Here is an 18,299-nt window from a genome sequence, read left to right on the forward strand (position 1 = left end):
TGGAGGCCATGGGGGTGTCCACCAATACCCTTGGTCTCTTCAGGGAGAGGGTGGCCTTCGCGGGGAATGGAGTGCTTTATTCTGCCCTACCTCCCTGTCCCCAGTTCTAATTTGATTCCGTCCCTAACCCTCCACTCCACCTCTTCCACGGAGGCATTGCTTTGCTTGTCAGAGTCAAAAAGCGTGACGCTGGAAAAGCACAGACAGAAAGGCAGCATCCGAGAAGCAGAAGGGTCGACATTTCGAACATATGCTCTTCCTCAGGAAGAAACGTCGACTCTCCTGCTCCTCGGACCCTGCCTGAACTGCTGTGCTTTTCCAGCACCACACTCTCGACTCTGATCTCCAGCATCTGCAGTCTCCACTTTCTCCTCCTTTGCTTGTCATTGGTTCATTAGCTGCACGGGTGTTTTTTTTCTGGTGAGAAAGAAAAGATGTAAACAGGGATTTAGAATCTCCTCAGTGCAGAGGACTGACTCCAAGCTGGCTGGTCAGAGTTAGTGTGCTGTGCACAGCTAAATCAAGGCGGACTTGGTGACAGGATACCGGCCTCTGTGCACTGATTGTAAAATTTGCAGCCACTCTCCTGCCTTATGACTTTTTGTAAAAACCCATCTGGTTCACTAATGAACTTTCAGGAAGGGAATCTGGCATTCTTACCTGGTCTGAGCTTACACGTGACCACACAGCAATGTGGTCAACTCTTAACCGTCCTCTGAAATGAAAAGAAGCAGACTTGCATTTATATAGTGCCTCTTGCAAGCGCTAGATGTCCTAAGCTCTTTGCAGCCACTGGTGGCTTTTGGAAATGTGGTCACTGCTGCAGGGTAGGAACCGCAATAGCCAAAGTGCGCACAGCAAGCTCCCATGATCAGCAATGTAAGAATGTCCGACAGTGTCTGTGATGATTGTGGTGCTGGCTGAGGGATGAACGTAGGCCAGGGCACCATGGGAAATCTCCCATTCCTGGTAACAGTGCCACAGTCTTTTCCCTGGGGTGGGGGAGCCCAGAATTAGAGGGCATAGGTTTAGGGTGAGAGGGAAAGATATAAAAGGGACATAGGGGGCAATTGTTTCCACACAGAGGGTGGTGTGTGTATGGAATGAGTTGCCAGAGGAAGTGGTGGAGGCTGGTACAATTACAACATTTAAAAGGCATCTGGATGGGTATGTAAATCGGAAGGGTTTAGAGGGATATGGGCCGGGTGCTGACAATTGGGACTAGATTGGGTTAGGATATCTGGTTAGCATGGACGAGTTGGACTGAAGGGTCTATTTCAGTGCTGTACATCTCTATGACTCTGCAATGCAGTGACATTGCTAATTATTGCAGGAGTGAGACTCGAACTCAGAGTTTTGTGTTTCTGAGGCAAGAGTGCTGTCCATTTACGGTCCTCAAGAAGGCAGTTTGTCTAGGGGCAATTAGGAATATAAACGCTGACGCACCCAGTGACATGTTTGATCAAAAATGTATTAAAAAGCATCGTTCTTTTCACATTTAAATGTTTACTTTGTTTGTGGGGCATGGGTGTTGCGGGTTGAGCCAGAATTTATTGCCTGTCCCTAAGTTGCCCCTTGAGAAAGTCAGGTGGGGGGGGGGGGCTGCTTTCTGAATACCACCTGTGTATGCTTCATGTGTAGGGACACCCACACAGTGCTGTCAGGAAGGGTCTGACCCATCGACACTTTAGGAAATGGGCGATAGATTTCCAAATGAAAATTGCGGATGCTGGAAATCAGAAACGAAACCCGAAATTGCTGGAAAAGACTCAACAGGGTCTGGCAGCAGCTGGGGAATTGAAATCAAGAGTTAATGCGTCAGGTCCAATGACCCTTCCTCAAATTTATTTTCAAATCAAAATAGTAGGCAGCACTGTGGCTCAGTGGTTAGCACTGCTGCCTCACAGCACCAGGGTCCCACGTTCGACCCCAGCCTCGGGCAACTGTCTGTGTGGAGTTTGCACGTTCTCCCCGTGTCTGCGTGGGTTTCCTCACACAGTCCCAAAGATGCGCAGGGTAGGGTGGATTAGCTGTGCTAAATTGCTCATAGCGTTCAGGGATGTGCAGGCTCGATGGGTTAGCCATGGGAAATTCAGGGATTGGGTGGGACGCTCTTCGGAGGGTCAGTGGGCTAAATGGTCTGCTTCCACGCTATAGGGATTCTTGCAGGGAACATGACAGGTAGAGGTGTCAAAAGAGAAGGTGCTAGAGTAACAATATAGGTTCTAGAATCCCTACAGTGAGGAAACAGGCCCTTTGGCCCAACTAGTCCACACCGACCCTCCGAAGAGTAATCCTATTTACTCTACATTTACCCCTGACTAATGCCCTTAACCTACACATTCCTGGACACTATGGGGCAATTGAGCATGGCCAATCCTCCCTAACTTGCACATCTTTGGACTGTGGGAGGAAACCCATGCAGAATGTGCAAACCCCATACAGACAGTTGCCTGAGGGTGGGATTGAATCTGTGCCCCCGATGCTGCGGGGAGAGGGGGGCAGAGTCAGTGTTTGGAGTCTGGGATGACTCTTCTCAATGCACTCTCTCCACAGGTGCTGCCAGACCTGCCGAGTTTCTCCAGCCCTCTCTGCCTTCCTGTCAGATTTCCAGCAGGATTTAGCTTTCATTGGAAGCCCTGGTGTTTCTCATTCCTGCTGACCTGATGTGTTGGAGATGTGTTGAGAGAGGACACCTTCCTCTTTAACAGAGAGAGCAGGCTCCCAGTCAGCCTGGGGGGGGGGGGGGGGGGAGGGTGGGTGTTTAGACTGTGCCAGAGGGGCGGCAGATCCAGTTTGCGAGATCAGTACAGCTTGAAACGGTCTCTTTAATTCCCTCTGCCTTAACCGAACGGCTGTTCAGTGTAAGTCCCGCCTCCGCCCACTCTCAGATACAAATAGGAGGAGACTCTCGGTGTACAGCCAGTGCTGGGAAATCTCACCGTGTACTCTGGAGGCATTGGGCATCTCTCTGCCAGGCTGAGTACCCTCTTACACCCCCACAACCCCTTCCCGAATGAGAAACTGAGCAGAAGGGAAAAACACAGGGAGTCAGAGAGAGAGAAGTCAGGTCTGAGAAACTTCAATTTGGTTCTGAGCAACTTTTGAGTTCCCCTCCTGTGTGTGTGGCTTTCTCTCTCTCTCTTTCTCTGTGCGTCTTTATCCCTCTGTCTGTGTCTCTCTTTCTGCCTGTCTCTCCCTCTCTCTGCCGTCTCTTTCTGCCTGTCTTTCTGTGTCTCTCTGAGTCTCTCTGCCTGTCTGTCTGCCTGCTTGTCTCTCTCTCTCTCTCTGTCTGTCTGCCTCTCTCTCTCTCTGTGTCTCAGATTGTGTGTGTGTGTGTGTGCGCGTGTATCTCTCTCTCTCTCTCTGTCCGTATTAAGGAGAGCCTGGAGGACTCTCTGGGCTCTGAGCCTGGCGTGGGGATGAACAACACCTCCTGTGAGAGTACCCATCAGATCCAGGTGGACAGTCAGCCTGTGGTCAGCATCATGATGTTCAGCGGTGGGGTGGTGGGTAACGTGTTGGCGCTGGCTCTGCTGGGGGTACACAGGAAGGAGCTGAGGACCAAGTCCTCGGTTTTCTGTATCCTGGTGACCGGACTGGCCATCACTGACCTGATGGGCACTTGCTGCCTCAGCCCGGTGGTCTTTGTGGCATATGCCCAGGGGCTCTCGTTGCTGGGCCTGGCAGGGGGACCCGGCCTCTGCCACTTCTTCTCCAGTGCCATGACCTTCTTCGGCCTGGCGTCCACCCTGCTGCTGTTCGCTATGGCTGCCGAGCGGTGCCTGGCCATTAGCCACCCTTACCTCTACCCCCAGCACGTGGGCAGGAGCCGGGCCAAGTTGGCACTGCCTGCCGCCTACACCTTCGCTGGTCTGTTCAGCCTCCTGCCCGTTACCGGCTTCGGCCAGCACAAACAGTACTGCCCCGGGACCTGGTGCTTCCTGCGGATGGAGTCCCGTGATTCGGCCGCGGTGGGCTTCTCGCTGCTCTACGCCAGCCTCATCGCCCTCCTGGTGCTCGCCGTCATCCTGTGCAATGCCTCGGTCATCGTCAACCTCTGCAAGATGCACCGCAGCCAGAGGAGCCGCCGCGGCTCGGTCCTCTCCTCCCAGAGGAAGGGTCGCAGAAGGAGCATCTTCGGCCAGAGGGAGGAGGAGATCGACCACCTCATCCTGCTCGTCTCCATGACCGCCATCTTCTCCATCTGCTCCCTGCCACTCACGGTGAGTGGGCTCCGGTTTTCCAAACCGGTTTTGTGAGGATTTGGGACAGCGAGGGTTTGGGGACGGTGAGGGTTTTGTGAGGGTTTGGGGACGGTGAGGGTTTTGTGAGGGTTTGGGGACAGTGAGGGTTTTGTGAGGGTTTGGGGACAGTGAGGGTTTTGTGAGGGTTTGGGGACAGTGAGGGTTTTGCGAGGGTTTGGGGAGGAGCAGTGAGGGTTTTGTGAGGGTTTGGGGACATTGAGGGTTTGGAGGCAGTGAGGGATGTGTGAGGGTTTGGGGGCAGTGAGGGATGTGTGAGGGTTTGGGGATGGGGGCAGTGAGGAATTTGTGAGGATTTGGGGAGGGGGACAGTGAGGGATTTGTGAGGGTTTTAGTGGGACAGGGGACAGTGAAATAGGTGACACGGTGGCTCAGTGGTTAGCACTGCTGCCTCACAGCGCCAGGGACCCAGGTTCAATCCCACCCCTCAGGACGACTGTCTGTGTGGAGTTTGCATGTTCTCCCTGCGTCTGCGTGGGTTTCATCCCACAGTCCAGAGATGTGCACTTCAGGGTAATGTCAAGGGGATGTGCAGGGTGGGCCGGTTGGCAGTGTGGAAATGTAGGGTTACAGGGGTAAGTGAAGGGGGTTGGGTCTGGGTGGGATGCTCTTCAGATGTGGACTCGATGGGCCGAATAGCCTGCTCACACTGCTGCAGGGATCCTGCGAGTTGAATTCCAGCTTCAATTGTATTTGAGCTTTGGTTAGACTGTATCAGGAATATTGTCCATAGCTTTGATCTCCTCACTTCAGGGTAAGATCTTCCTGCCATAGATTCACCACGAAGATGCTGGGGTTGTCGCGAGAAGGATGATCGATTGGTTGGAAAGACATGTTTGTCTTCTTTGCAATTTCAACGAATGAGAGGTGATCTCATTCAAACCTGCATCATACCGAGCAGAACATGCTGCTGGGTCTGTGAGCAATGTCTGCGGAGAGAAAGCAGAGTTTACGTTTCGAGTCACATATGACCTTGCTTCAGAACATGTCTGAGATCGATAGGGGTCAGGGACCAGGGGGGACAGTCTCAGGACAATGGGGTAATCTCTTTAGGACTCAGAGGATGGGGAACTCTGTAGAATTCTCTTCAGCTTAGGGGCTGGGGAAACGGAGTCACTGATTATGTTCAAGACCAGAGACTAATAGCTGGAAATCCATCGAAGATATTGTCAGGGGGAAATGACAATGAGGCTGAATATCGAATGGAACAAGTGGAGTTAAATGACTCGAACTTCTTATGTGCAAATTTCTGACATGGCCATTTGGGAATTTAGATCGGGTTATAGGGATTTTTAAAAACATATCTGGACATAGAAGCATCTGGGATCAATGAAGAGTAACCACAAGATTTTTTAAGAACAAAACCAGAATTAAAGAGAGAGAAACAGATTTAACATTTCAAGTCCAATTGTTGGAAAAGCTCAGCAGGCCTGGCAACAACTATGGAGAGAAAGCAGAGTTAACATTTTGGGTACAATTGCAACATTTAAAAGACATCTGGATGGGTGTATGAACAGGAAGGGTTTGGAGGGATATGGGCTGGGTGCTGGCAGGTGGGACTAGATTGGGTTGGGATATCTGGTCTGCATAGACGGGTTGGACCGAAGGGTCTGTTTCCATGCTGTACATCTCTGTGACTCTATGACACTTCCTCTGAATGTCAATGGGTAAACTGAAAAGCCCGTGTGTTTCTGTCCAAATTCCCAGCATTGCAGCAGTTTATTTTTACGTTAATGCTTCCAGACTCTTGGAAGGTCCTAAACCATTTTCAGTTCATTCACACGCATTCTTTAGGGGTGGAGACTTTAAAGAGAGACTCTCTGTTGGGAATCATTTGGAAGATGATTAAAACATATCAAATTCCAGCAGGATTAGACCGGGTAAACGGAGCAAGGATATTCCCAATGACCCAGGAGTCCAGAACCAGGGGTGGCCACAGTCTAAGGATACGGGATAGGACTGAGCTGAGGAGAAATGTCTTTACCCAGAGAGTGGGAAGCCTGCGGAATTCTCCGCCACTGAAAGCATTGAGTGTCTTTGAGGAGACGTTTAATATAGTTCTTAGGGCTAAAGGGATCGAAGGGGAGAAAGTGGGGTCAGGAGACTGAGTTGGATGCTCACCCATTATCATGTTGAATTGGGGGCGGGCAGACTCGATGGGATGAATGGCCTACTCTTGCTCCTATTTACAAGAGATCCCGGTGTACTTTTCCCGGTCTCGCTGCGATGTTCCTCCAGCCTCTCCACTGACTGGGATTTCAAGTGCTCTGTACCAGACTCGCCGATACATACATTCCGGGAATAATCAACTAAAACAAAAGCTTTCCGCTCGGCCAGATCAGCGACTGACTTTACTAAGTTTCCTCTATACTTAGAGCAGATGGGAATGCTCTCGGAGCTATGTTCCTGATAGCATGTCCCACAAAGGTGAGGCTGTATAAGGCATGATTGAAACGTTAGGGCATACTGCATAAATTCTCTCCATGTCAAAGCATGCGTCACAGCTCAGTGACAAACTGCCGTGACCTTTGACTCCAAAAGTCGGACTGGTGCCTCTTTTAAACTGCAGCATGGCTGACAATCTGTGACAGCATTTATTTTTAATTCGTGTGGCACTGAGATGTAACAGAAAGTATTATAACAGTCATAGAGATGTTCAGCATGGAAACAGACCTTTCGGTTCAACTCGTCCATGCTGACCAGATATCCTAAATTATCTTAGTCCCATTTGTCAGCATTTGGCCCATATCCCTCTTAAACCCTTCCCATTCATATACTCATCCAGATGCCTTTTAAATGTAGTAATTGCATCCATCTCCATCATTTCCAGGGACTACTTTCCCTGGAGCGTTGGAAGCTGAAGGGTAATCTTAGAGGTTAATAAAATGAGGGGCACAGATAGGGTGGACAGCCAAGGTCTTTTTCCCAGTATCAGGGAGTCCAATACGAGAGTGCATAGGTTTAAGGTGAGAGGGGAAAGATTTAAAAGGGGCCTGAGGGGCAACTTTTTCACACACAGAGGGTGGTGCGTGTGTGGAATGAGCTGCCAAAGGAAGTGGTGGAGGCTGGTACAATTGCAACGTTTAATTTGGATGGGTATATGAATAGGATGGGGATTGGAGGGATATGGACCGGGTGCTGGCAGGTTGGACTAGCTTGGGTTGGTATATCTGGTCGGTACGGATGAGTTGGACCGAAGGGTTTGTGTCCGTGCTGTAAGATTCTAAAACAAACAAAATTGGCAGCTGGAAATTTGCACACTGCTATCTCCGGCAGTAATGTGGTAATGAGTAGATTTGGCTGATTAAGGAGCTGTGGGGTTGGGGATGGAGAACACCCAACCCCCTCCTAAGTTTCTTTTAAATAGTACGACTGCATCTTTTTTATAGCTGAATTAAAATCCCATCTGAAAGATAGTATCGGTGGCAATGCAACACTCTCTCAACTGCACTGGGAGCGCCAACCTGGGGTTTCTGGGCTGAATCCCTGGCATAAGACATAAGTCAGCACTCAGAGTGTTACCCTGTGAGCCATGGCAAGTAATCCGGATGTCTGCTGCGCCTTACGTTTAGATTCGATTCCCTATAGCGTGGAAACAGGCCCTTCAGCCCAACAACTCCACACCGACCCTCCGAAGAATAACCTACCCAGACCCATTTCCCTCTGACGAATGTACTGTGGGGCAATTTAGCACGGCCAATCCACCCTAACCTGCACGTCTTTGGGCTATGGGAGGAAACTGGAGCACCCGGAGGAAACCCACGCAGACACAGGGAAAACATGCAAACTCCACACGGACGGTCACCCAAGGCTGGAATCGAACCCGGGTCCCTTGCGCTGTGAGGTAGCAGTGCTAACCACTGAGCCACCCCCGTAGAGCTGTACTTTAGCTGTAGAGCACTCCTGAAGCCTGCAGTTGTGAATGATGTCTTTAGAAATGTCAGCAAGGGCTCTTGGTCTCTGTAGCCATACCTTTACTGGAGATCCTCCTCTCTTTTTGAACATCCCTTCCTCCTGCACCCCAGCCTGCCTCCACTACCCATTCAGCGTTCGGCCTCCTCTGAACCTTGTGTACTTTTTAGTTTTAGTCCTGTGTCTTGAGCTGTTATGACAGTGGAAGCAGATTTAAAACTAACTTTCAAAAGGAAGTTGGGCTGGCAGCATGATGACTCAGTGGTTAGCACTGCTGCCTCACAGCGCCAGGGACCCGGCTTCGATTCCAGCCTCGGGCGACTCTCTGTGTGGAGTATGCATGTTCTCTCCGTGTCTGTGTGGGTTTGCTCCGGTTTCCTCCCACAATCCAAAGATGTGCAGGTCAGGGTGGATTGACCTTGCTAAATTGCGCTATAGCGTGTAGGTTGACTTTGGGAAATGCAGGGATAGGGTAGAGGATGGGTGGGATGCTCTTTGGAGGGTCGGTGTGGACCCGATGGGTCAAATGGCCTCCTTCCACAGTATTGAACTGAATGGCTTGCTAGGCAGTTGAGAGGCAACTTTGCGACTGGACCCACATGTTGATCAGAGCAGGTGAGGGTGGCACACTTCCTGCCATGAAGAAGATTCATGAACCAGATGGGGTTTACCCAAAAATTGACCGTGGTTTTAGTCCGTTCTTAATTCCAGACTTTTTAAATGAATTAATATTCAATCTCCACCATCTGCTATGGGAGGATTCAAACCCAGGTCCCTAGAACCACAGCTGACTTTCTCGAGTAATAGACTAATGGTAATACCACTGAGTCATCACTTCCCCTTATTATTACAGAGGGAGCACAGCGATGTTATACAAATTCCTGTTTCTGTAGAATTGTTGTTTGAATTTTCAAGACCGTCTGGGCATAACTGCCCCCTGAGGAATGGACTTGGGCCCTTTCTTCCCTTTTCCAGCTGACCAACATAGCACATTTCTGCTTAACGTCCAGGCTCTGTATCAACAATATAGATACCCATGTGTTTCTTCCTCTACGGTGGCTCGGTGGTTAGCACTGCTGCCTCACAGCTCCAGGGTCCTCGGGCGACTGTCGGTGTGGAGTTTGCACGCTCTCCCTGTGTCTGCGTGGGTTTGCTCCATTTCCCTCCCACAATCCAAAGATGTGTAGGTAAGGTGAATTGGCTGTAGTGTCAGGGGTAAATGAGGAGTAGTGGAAGGGTCTGGCTGGGTTACTCTTTGGAGGGTTGGTGTGGACTTGTTGGGCCGAAGGGCCTGTTTCCACACTGTAGGGAATGTAATCTAATCTAATTGGCCATGCTGTAGTGCGCAGGCTGTGTGGGCTAGCTATAGGAAATGCGGGGTCAGATGGTTGGGTCTAGGCGGGATGCTCTTCGGAGGGTCAGCAGGGATGTGATAGGCCAAATGTAGGGGTTCTGTGATTGCCTCCAGCAGCAGCAGCAGCACTCTGTGCATGAACGTCCAGCTGTAGTGAGTAAAGCCTTTTAAACATAGAGAAACTTGTGTCATCTCTGTGAGATTTATAAAAAGTTAGAAACACCAGAGTATGGGTGTCTTGAATTTAACGTCGGTTCCAAGCTGGTGTAAGTTAATGGTGAATGTTTTGAGTTTTAGGAGCACCCAGACTCAATGCTTCCTCCCCTGTGTTACTGCTATTTATTTATCTGGTTTTTGTTTTAAAGCATCAATTTCTTCAGGGCGAGCCTGATAGAGGTCTACAGAATACTGAGAGACACAGATAGGGTGGATGGTCAGAGGCTTATTCCCCAGAGTGGAAAGGTCAATGACAAGAGAGCACCGGTTCAAGGTGAGAGGGCAGGGGCAAGTTTTCACACCGAAGGTGGAGGGTGTCTGGAATGCACGCCAGGGACCCAGGTTCGATTCTCGCCTCAGGCTGTCTGTCTGTGTGGTGCTTGCACATTCTCCCCAGGTGCTCTGGTTTCCCCCCACAGTCCAAAGATGTGCGGGTTAGGGTAGATTGGCCATGCTAAATTACCCCATAATGTTCAGGGATGTGCAGGTTAGGATGGATTGACCATGCTAAATTGTCCATAGTTTTCTGGGATATACAGATTAGGGTGGATTGGCCGTTGCAAATTGCCCCATGGTGTTCATGGATGTGCAGGTTAGGGTGGATTGGCCACGCTAAATTGCCCCATAGCGCCCAGGAATGTGCAGGTTGGAGAGGTGTGCCATGGGGAGCACTGGCTTACAGGAATGGGTGTGGGTTGGATGCCCTTCAGAGGGTTGATGTGAACTTGATGGGCCGAGTGGCCTGCTTCCACACTGCAGGGACTCTAAGGAACACACTGCCAATGGAAGTGGTGGAAGCAGGCACATATTAGCAACATTTAAGGTGTGTCTTGACAGACACATGAAAGGAAGGGGAACGAAGGGAGAAAAATAGGATTAGGAATCGGCGCAGGCTAGTGGGGCCAAAGGATACAGGATCTTCCTATTAGTCTCTCAGCATTGTAGCTTAACTAGTCTTTGGTACCTTGAACCCAGAAGACATTTGGGCTCCATAGTAATTCCGGCTGCCTTACCAGCGAAGGGTCACAATGCCAGAGGGTCGAATTTCAATCAAGTTCAGCTGGGGTCCTGTCTGATCTGTTGAGACGTTTACTCTGGGCCACAGTGTTGGAGGAGAGAGGGGGAGATCTCACCCAACCCTACTGGATGTTCTCCCTGTGATCGAAATCCACTGAAATGCAAATCTTGCCCAGTTTTTTTTTCACCCCAAAAACGAAAAGCAGATTGGAACGGTGAAGGCAGATTTAATCCAAGCTGTTGCTTGCACGCCGTTTTCTTTCAAAGTAATTTGTTTTCTGCTTATTGCACAGAGAAATTGTTCAACTGATTTTGCGTAAAGATAAGACCCCTTGCAATTACTGAACGCAAACAGCAGGCCGTGAGAGTTGGTAAAACCACATGAGGCCCACATGAATCAGAGATGGATGTTTCACAGACCATGCCTGCTGAGTTAATTAGCTTTTATGACCCATTCTAATCAGATAACGTGGAATTTCGCTGCAGTTGTGTGGCGATGAGTTGACGTCTCGTCTCTCTGCTCAATTTGGCTGTGTACCACTCAATAATAATCATGGTAACTCATCCTCCAATCTCTCAGATGAGAATGCAAAGTGATGAAGATGATATCGCAGGATTAGGGCAGATTGCTGTTGCAAATTCACAGCAGAGGTAGAATCCTCACAGTGTGGAAACAGGCTATTTGTCCCATTGGGTCTATACTATCCTCCGAAGAGCATCCAACCTAGACCCACCCTATCCCTGGGACCTTGCATTTCCTATGGCCTAACCACAGTAGCCTGCACATCTTTGGACTGAGAGAGGAAACCTACGCAGACACAGGGAGAACGTGTAAACTCCACACAGCCCGAGGCTGGAATTAAACCCGGGTTCCTGGTGCTGGGAGGCAACAGTGCTAACCACTGTGCCGCCCTTGTTGGGTGTTAACTGGAATTTTATATTTACAGAGACTTATTGAAATTTTGTACAGATGGGTTAGGTTTCTGCTTGTAAGGTTTCTGTAAATATGTCTGAGACTGAGTAAAGATTGACTCTAGCACAATCTTACAGCAAATAGTTGCCTTAGAGAGAATATTGGATCAATCCCAGACCTATTCCAATGCTCTGTTAGCTCCCCTTCTCACTATTGAAGGGGCCTACTTCTGCAATAATTTTCTATGTTTCTATTTTGATTTGATCTATTATTATCACATGTACCTGGGTACAGTGAAAAGTTTTGTTTTGCTAGCAGTACGGGCAGCACATACGTTGGGGTAATAGAACAGAGCGAGGAATACAGTGTTACAGCTGCAGAGGAGGCGTACGAAGATAATGATCAACATTAAATTTTGAAAGGTCCATTCAGAAGCCTGATAATAGTGGGGAAGAAGCTGCTCTTGAATCTGATGTTATGTGTTTAAGCTTTTGTACCTTCTGCCTCATGGAAGAGATTATATAAGCAGGGTGGGAGGGGTCTTTGATGGTGTTGGCTGACTTCCCGCATGCAGATGGAGTCAATGATTGGGAGGCTGGCTTGTGTATTGGTATACGGACTGATTCCGGTGCCTTGCTTCCTCCCTATAATCCTGTGTCAACCATTTGTGGAAAGAAATTTCTTTTAATCTTTCTCTTCAATTTTTAACTTGATGACCCATCACCATTGGCTCCCTAACCACAGAAAATAGAGTGCAAAGGGATAAATGAGGAAAGAGGCCAATAGGCCCATCAATTCTATACCGACCCTCCACAAAGCATCTCACCCAGACCCACACCCCCCCACCATTTACTGTGACTAATCCACCTAGCCTCCACACGAGCCAATGTGATAGCACACAGGTAGTCTATAGAATACTTTATGAGGGAAAAAACACTTCCATCTAAAAGGACAAGGGCAGCAGATACATGGGAACACCACTCCCTGCAAGTTCCCCTCCACTCACCATCCTGACTTGGAAATATATCACCATTCCTTCAGTGTCACTGGGTCAATTTCTCGGAATTCCCTTCCCAGTGTCGTCATAGAATCACTACAGAGTGGACGCAGACCATTTGGCCCATTAAATCTATGTTGACTCTCTGAAGAACATCACATACCACCCCCCATCCTTCTAACCCCACATTTCCAATGGCTAATCCACCCTAACCTGCATACCCCCTAAACATTTATGGGGCAATTTAGCATAGCCAACACATCCTAACCTGCACATCCCTGAACACTATGGGCAATTCAGCATGGCCAGTTCCCTGAACATCTTTGGATTGTGGGAGTAAACCGGAGGAAACCCATGCAGACACGGGGAGAATGTGCAAACTCCACACAGACAGTCGTCCGAGGCTGGGATTGAACCTAGGTCCCTGGTGCTGTGAGGCAGCAGTGCTGACCACTGAGCCACCATGCCACTGTAAACCTCAGATTGAAACAAAAACTGTATTATACTGTTGGCTGCTGACACTGCAAGAACAGATTTGGTATTTGGAAGAGGCTATGAGCCATCTCCCTTGCCTTCCCTATCCATACAGGGTATAACCACAGACTCTGCGAGTCATTAGAATGATGCAGCTAATCCAGGGAGGCCTTTGGGAAATTCCATCCAATCTGGGCAAAAACACTCCAGATGATGTTTTTAACTTAAAGAAACATTTATATATCACCTTCCATGACATCTGAATGCTTTACAGGCACTGACATGCCTTTAGAAGGTGTGGCTGTTCATAGAAACTTTACAGTTCAGGAGTAGCCCATACTAACCCTCCATACAGCATCCCCCCAACCCCTGTGGCTAACCCACCTAGCCTGGACACTATGGAGCAATTTAGTATGGCCAATCCACCCTAACCTGCACAACTTTAGGCTGTGTGGAAGGAAATCCACGCAGACAGTCACCCAAGGGTGGAATCGAGCCCAGGTCCCTGGTGCTGCAAGGCAGCAGTGCTAACCATTGAGTCACTGTGCTGTTGTAGTCAGGTGGGAGCCAATGTGCCCACAGTAAGCTGACATGAACAGTATTAAGGGAGAAATGAAGCTGGGAAAAATTCCCCTGATGTTATTTACCAGAGCCCCAGGGAATAATTTACATTGACTGTGGAGGACCAGGTGGGAATGGGGTATAACCTCTCACTCAAAAAACACCACTACTGACAGTGTGGCACTCCCTCAGGTTTGTCCTGGCTGTACAGGCCTCTGGGGATGACCTTATACCCACCATCTACTGATTCCAGGCCGAGCGTTGGTGACAGATCTCAGGTGTCTGTCCATCTGTACTTGTGTATTCTGGTTTGTTTGGATTACCAGCACTTATTTGACAGATGGTCAACAGTATATTACCAGCTGAGCTAACCAAGCCCCAGCATTGCATAGAAAATAGTCATTGATGGAGCGTGCAGAAGATGTCGCTCGTGGGTAAAAGGGGAGACGTTTGCAGGGCACAAGTTACCAGCAGAGATGAGGAGAGCTGGAAAATTCAGAATAAACTCGAACCTCATGTTAGGGAATATTCCCCATTTGTCCTGGATGGGGGCAGCTCCAACAACACTCAGGAAGCTCAACACCATCCAGGACAAAGCAGCCGCAGCTTGATTGGCCCCATATCCACAAGCATCCCCTCCCTCCTCTCCCCAACGCTCAGTAGCAGCAGGGTGTACCATCTACAAGATACCTTGCAGAAACTCACCAAGCATCCCCTCCCTCCACGCTCTGTAGCAGCAGTGTGTGCCATCTACAGGATGCCCTGCAGTAACTCATCCAAGACCCTCAGACAGCACCTTCCAAACTCACGACCACTTCCATCTAGAAGGACAAGGGCAGCAGATACATGGGAACACCACCCCCTCACGTTCCCGTCTAGCCACTCCCCATCCTGACTTGGAAATATATCACCGTTCCTTCAGTGTCAAAACCCCGGAATTCCCTCTCTAAGGGCATTGTGGGTCTATCTACAGCACATAGACTGCAGCGGTTTCAAGAAGGCAGCTCACCCCCACCCTCTCAAGGGGGCAACTAGGGATGGGCAATAAATGCTGGGCCCAGCCAACAACACCCACGTCCCCTGAGTGAACAAAGAGAACCACTGCCAGCAGAATTAATTATTTTGGAAATGGGCCAAAATAATTCAGCCTGGGGACATGGAACACAGAACAATACAGGCCCTTCAGCCTTCGTTATTGCACCAACCTGTGGAACCAATCTGAAGCCCATCTAATCTACACAATTCAATTTTTGTCCATATGTTTATCTAATGACGGTTTAAATGCCCTTAAAGTTGGCGAGTATACTACTGTTGAAGGCAGTGCATTCCATGCCCCTACTACTCTCTGAGTAAAGAAGCTACCTCTGATATCTGTCCTTTATCTATCACCCCTCAATTAAAGCTATGTCCCCTCGTGATAGCCATCACCATCCAAGGAAAAAGGCTCTCATTGCCCACTCTATCCACTCCCAGGGAAGCTGAGGTCCGAAGGATGGCAGATCTGGGATCTTGAACTCAGAGAACTATCCCCATCGTTGTTCCCCTCCACCAACCCCTCTCTGCACCTCAACTTCGAGAGGTCAAATTTTTAAAAAATCACCTGAGAATATATTGGGGGCAACTCCAACGTTGAGCCGAGTCATAGGATTCTCTTCTGTGCTACATATCTCTATCGGCCAATCACGTCTGTGCCAGTCAAAAAAGCCCACCTTTGTGGGCAGTGCGGTGGCTCAGTAGTTAGCACTGCTCCCAGGGATCCAGGTTCGATTCCAGCCTCGGGCGACTGTGTGGAGTTTGCACGTTCTCCCCCTGTCTGCGTGGGTTTCCTCCCACAGTCCAAAGACATGTAGAGTGGAGTGAATTGGCCATGCTAAATTGCCTATCGTGTGGAGGAATGTGTAGCTTAAATGCATTAGTCAGGGGTAAATGTAGAGCATTGGGGTAGGGGAATGGGTCTGGGTGGGTTACTCTTTGGAGGGTTGGTGTGGACTTTTTGGGCCAAATGGCCTGTTTCTATGCTGTAGGGAATCATTGCAAGTGCACAATTCAGTACTACTGAAGAATGGTGAGATTTACAATCAATAATCCTGCTGTAAATGAATTTTTAAAAAAAACTTTGCACATTCACATGATCTCCCTACTTGTTTAAATATTGATTAACTCATCCCAGGAATAACATGCGTGCAAATTCAGAGACCACTGGGTCTCTTTCTGCTCTACAGTAAGGTCATATCTGATCTGATCGTCACTTTCGGAATGTGTGAAATGGGTCAGGTAACTCATCGCAGCTTTACTATTCCTCAACATTATTTTTTATTTAATTGTGGGATGAGGACGTCGCTGGCTACACAGCATTTATTACCCATCTCTAATTACCCCAGAGGGCAGTTAAATGTCAACCACATTGCTGTGGGTCTGGAGGCGCATGTAGGCCAGACTTGGTAAGGGTGGCAGATTCCTTCCCTAAAGGGGCATTAGTGAACCAGATGGACTTTTCTGACAGTGGATTCATTAGATTCTTAATCCAAGATTTTCTTCCAGTGCATTCAAATTCCACCATCTGTCATAGTGGGACTTGAATCCAGGTCCCCGGAACAGTAGCTGGGTCTCTGGATTAACCTCTGGAAGGCCATCATCTTCCCTGGTGTCAGCATGGATTTCACTTCATGGACAAGGGAAAGGAGCATCCTCACTTAGATCTTAGGGCTATGGCATCCACGTGGATGGCTCAGTGGTTAGCACTGCTGCCTCACAGTGCCAGGGACCCCAGTTCGTTGCCACCCTCAGGTAACTGTCTGTGTGGAGTTTGCACATTCTCCCTGTGTCTGCGTGGCTCTCCCACAGTCCAAAGATGCCCAGGTTAGGGTGGATTGGCCATGCTAAATTGCCTGTAGTGTTCAGGGATGTGCAGGCTAAGTGGGTTAGCCACAGGAAATGTGGGGTTATAAGGCAGTGGTGGGAACCTGATGGGTTGAATGGCCTCTTTCTACCCTGTTACAATTCAACCAAGTGCTCCAGATTCATTTATGTAGCACCTTTTGCAGCCACAGAACATCCCAGAGCACTTTGCACCCACTAGAGTGGGGAGTAATCAGTGTTGTGGTGTGCAAATCCATTAGCACACAGAAAGCTCCCACAAACACCTGTGTGATTTTGACTGGATTCGTTATTAAAGGTAAGGTTCAAGGGATCAATAAAGCTCAGGACTTCAGGGATGTAGCCCCTACTCCTCTCCGAAATAATGTCGCACGATCCTTTACGTCCCCTTGAGAGCACAGCCCGAGTGAACGTCTGTAAACTTGGGTGTGTCATCTGAAGTTTGTGTTTAAAGTCTGGAAAGTTGGACTTGAACCTGGGAGTTGGTGACTCGGTAGTGAGAGACGAACAGCCAGTGAGTCACTGGACTGAGTAATGCAGAGAGCAGTGCACCACTTAGAGTCATCGAGATGTACAGCACTGAAATAGACCTTTCAGTCCAACTCGTCCGTGCTGACCAGATATCCCAACCTAACCTTAGTCCCATTTGCCAGCACTTGGCCCATATCCCTCCAAACCCTTCCTATTCATGTACCCATCCAAATGCCTTTTAAATGTTGCAATTGTATCAGCCTCCACCACTTCCTCTGGCAGCTCGTTTCATACACTCACCACCTTCTGCGTGAAAAAGTTGCCCCTCAGGTCCCTTTTATATCTTTCCTCTCTCACCCTAAACCAATGCCCTCTAGTTTTGGACTCCCCCACCCCAGGGAAAAGACTTTGCCTATTTGCCCTATCCATGCCCCTCATGATTTTATAACCCTCTATTAGGTCACCCCTCAGCCTCCAACGCTCCAGGGAAAACTGCCCCAGTCTATTCAGCCTCTCCCCGTAGCTCAAACCCTCCAACCTGGCAACATCCTTTATAAATCTTTTCTGAACCCTTTCAAGTTTCACAACATCCTTCCAATAGGAAGGAGAGCAGAATTGCACACAGTATTCTTGTTTAAAGACACAGTCAAAAGCACACAATGCCACTCAGTAATAAAAAATTGTTGTGTAATCATTCACCTGTAGTGCCCTTGAGTGTAAGCAAGTTATATTCGATCACACCTTGCGCAATAAAAGCAGACTATCTCCCACAAGGCAAGTGTACTCTGGAATGACTTCACTTTACAATGAATTGATGTGGATGAGCTGTGGATTAACTCTGCAAGTGTTTAAATGAACGTTTAGGTACTGGTATGAGTACTGTCTGTCGACAGGACAATCGGTGATGTCCCTACAAAATTCTGAGCCGTTATGCAAGATTAGTTCCCATCATGATGTTCATGTTTGCTGCCTGTGTGAGAATCCTCTAGGAGCATAGCTATTTTGTTGGGCTCCTGTAGTGTAGAGGGAGCTTTACTGTAATCTAACCCAATGCTGTCCCTGTCCCTGGGAGTGTTTGATGGGGACAGTGTAGAGAGAGCTTTACTCTGTATCTAACCCTGTGCTGTCCCTGTCCTGGGAGTGTTTGATGGAGACAGTGTAGAGGGAGCTGTACACTGTATCTAACCCTGTGCTGTCCCTGTCCTGGGAGTGTTTGATGGGGGACAATGTAGAGGGAGCTTC

The 18,299-nt window shown here is 48.9% G+C and overlaps 1 protein-coding gene across 2 annotated transcripts in view; it reads left to right on the forward strand.

Annotated features, from left to right (window-relative positions):
* The first annotated feature begins 3,324 nt into the window (after nucleotides 1–3,324).
* The window catches only part of ptgir (prostaglandin I2 receptor), a 62,302-nt gene continuing 47,327 nt past the window's right edge, over nucleotides 3,325–18,299 (forward strand). For both annotated transcript variants that reach the window (XM_043680898.1, XM_043680899.1), the window contains exon 1: nucleotides 3,325–4,226. In XM_043680898.1, coding sequence (XP_043536833.1) covers nucleotides 3,423–4,226 — 804 coding nt within the window. In that variant the 5' untranslated portion in view covers nucleotides 3,325–3,422. The remainder of the gene's footprint in view (nucleotides 4,227–18,299) is intronic.

The sequence above is a fragment of the Chiloscyllium plagiosum genome, chromosome 41 (assembly GCF_004010195.1).
Source record: "Chiloscyllium plagiosum isolate BGI_BamShark_2017 chromosome 41, ASM401019v2, whole genome shotgun sequence".
NCBI classification, from domain to species: domain Eukaryota; kingdom Metazoa; phylum Chordata; class Chondrichthyes; order Orectolobiformes; family Hemiscylliidae; genus Chiloscyllium; species Chiloscyllium plagiosum.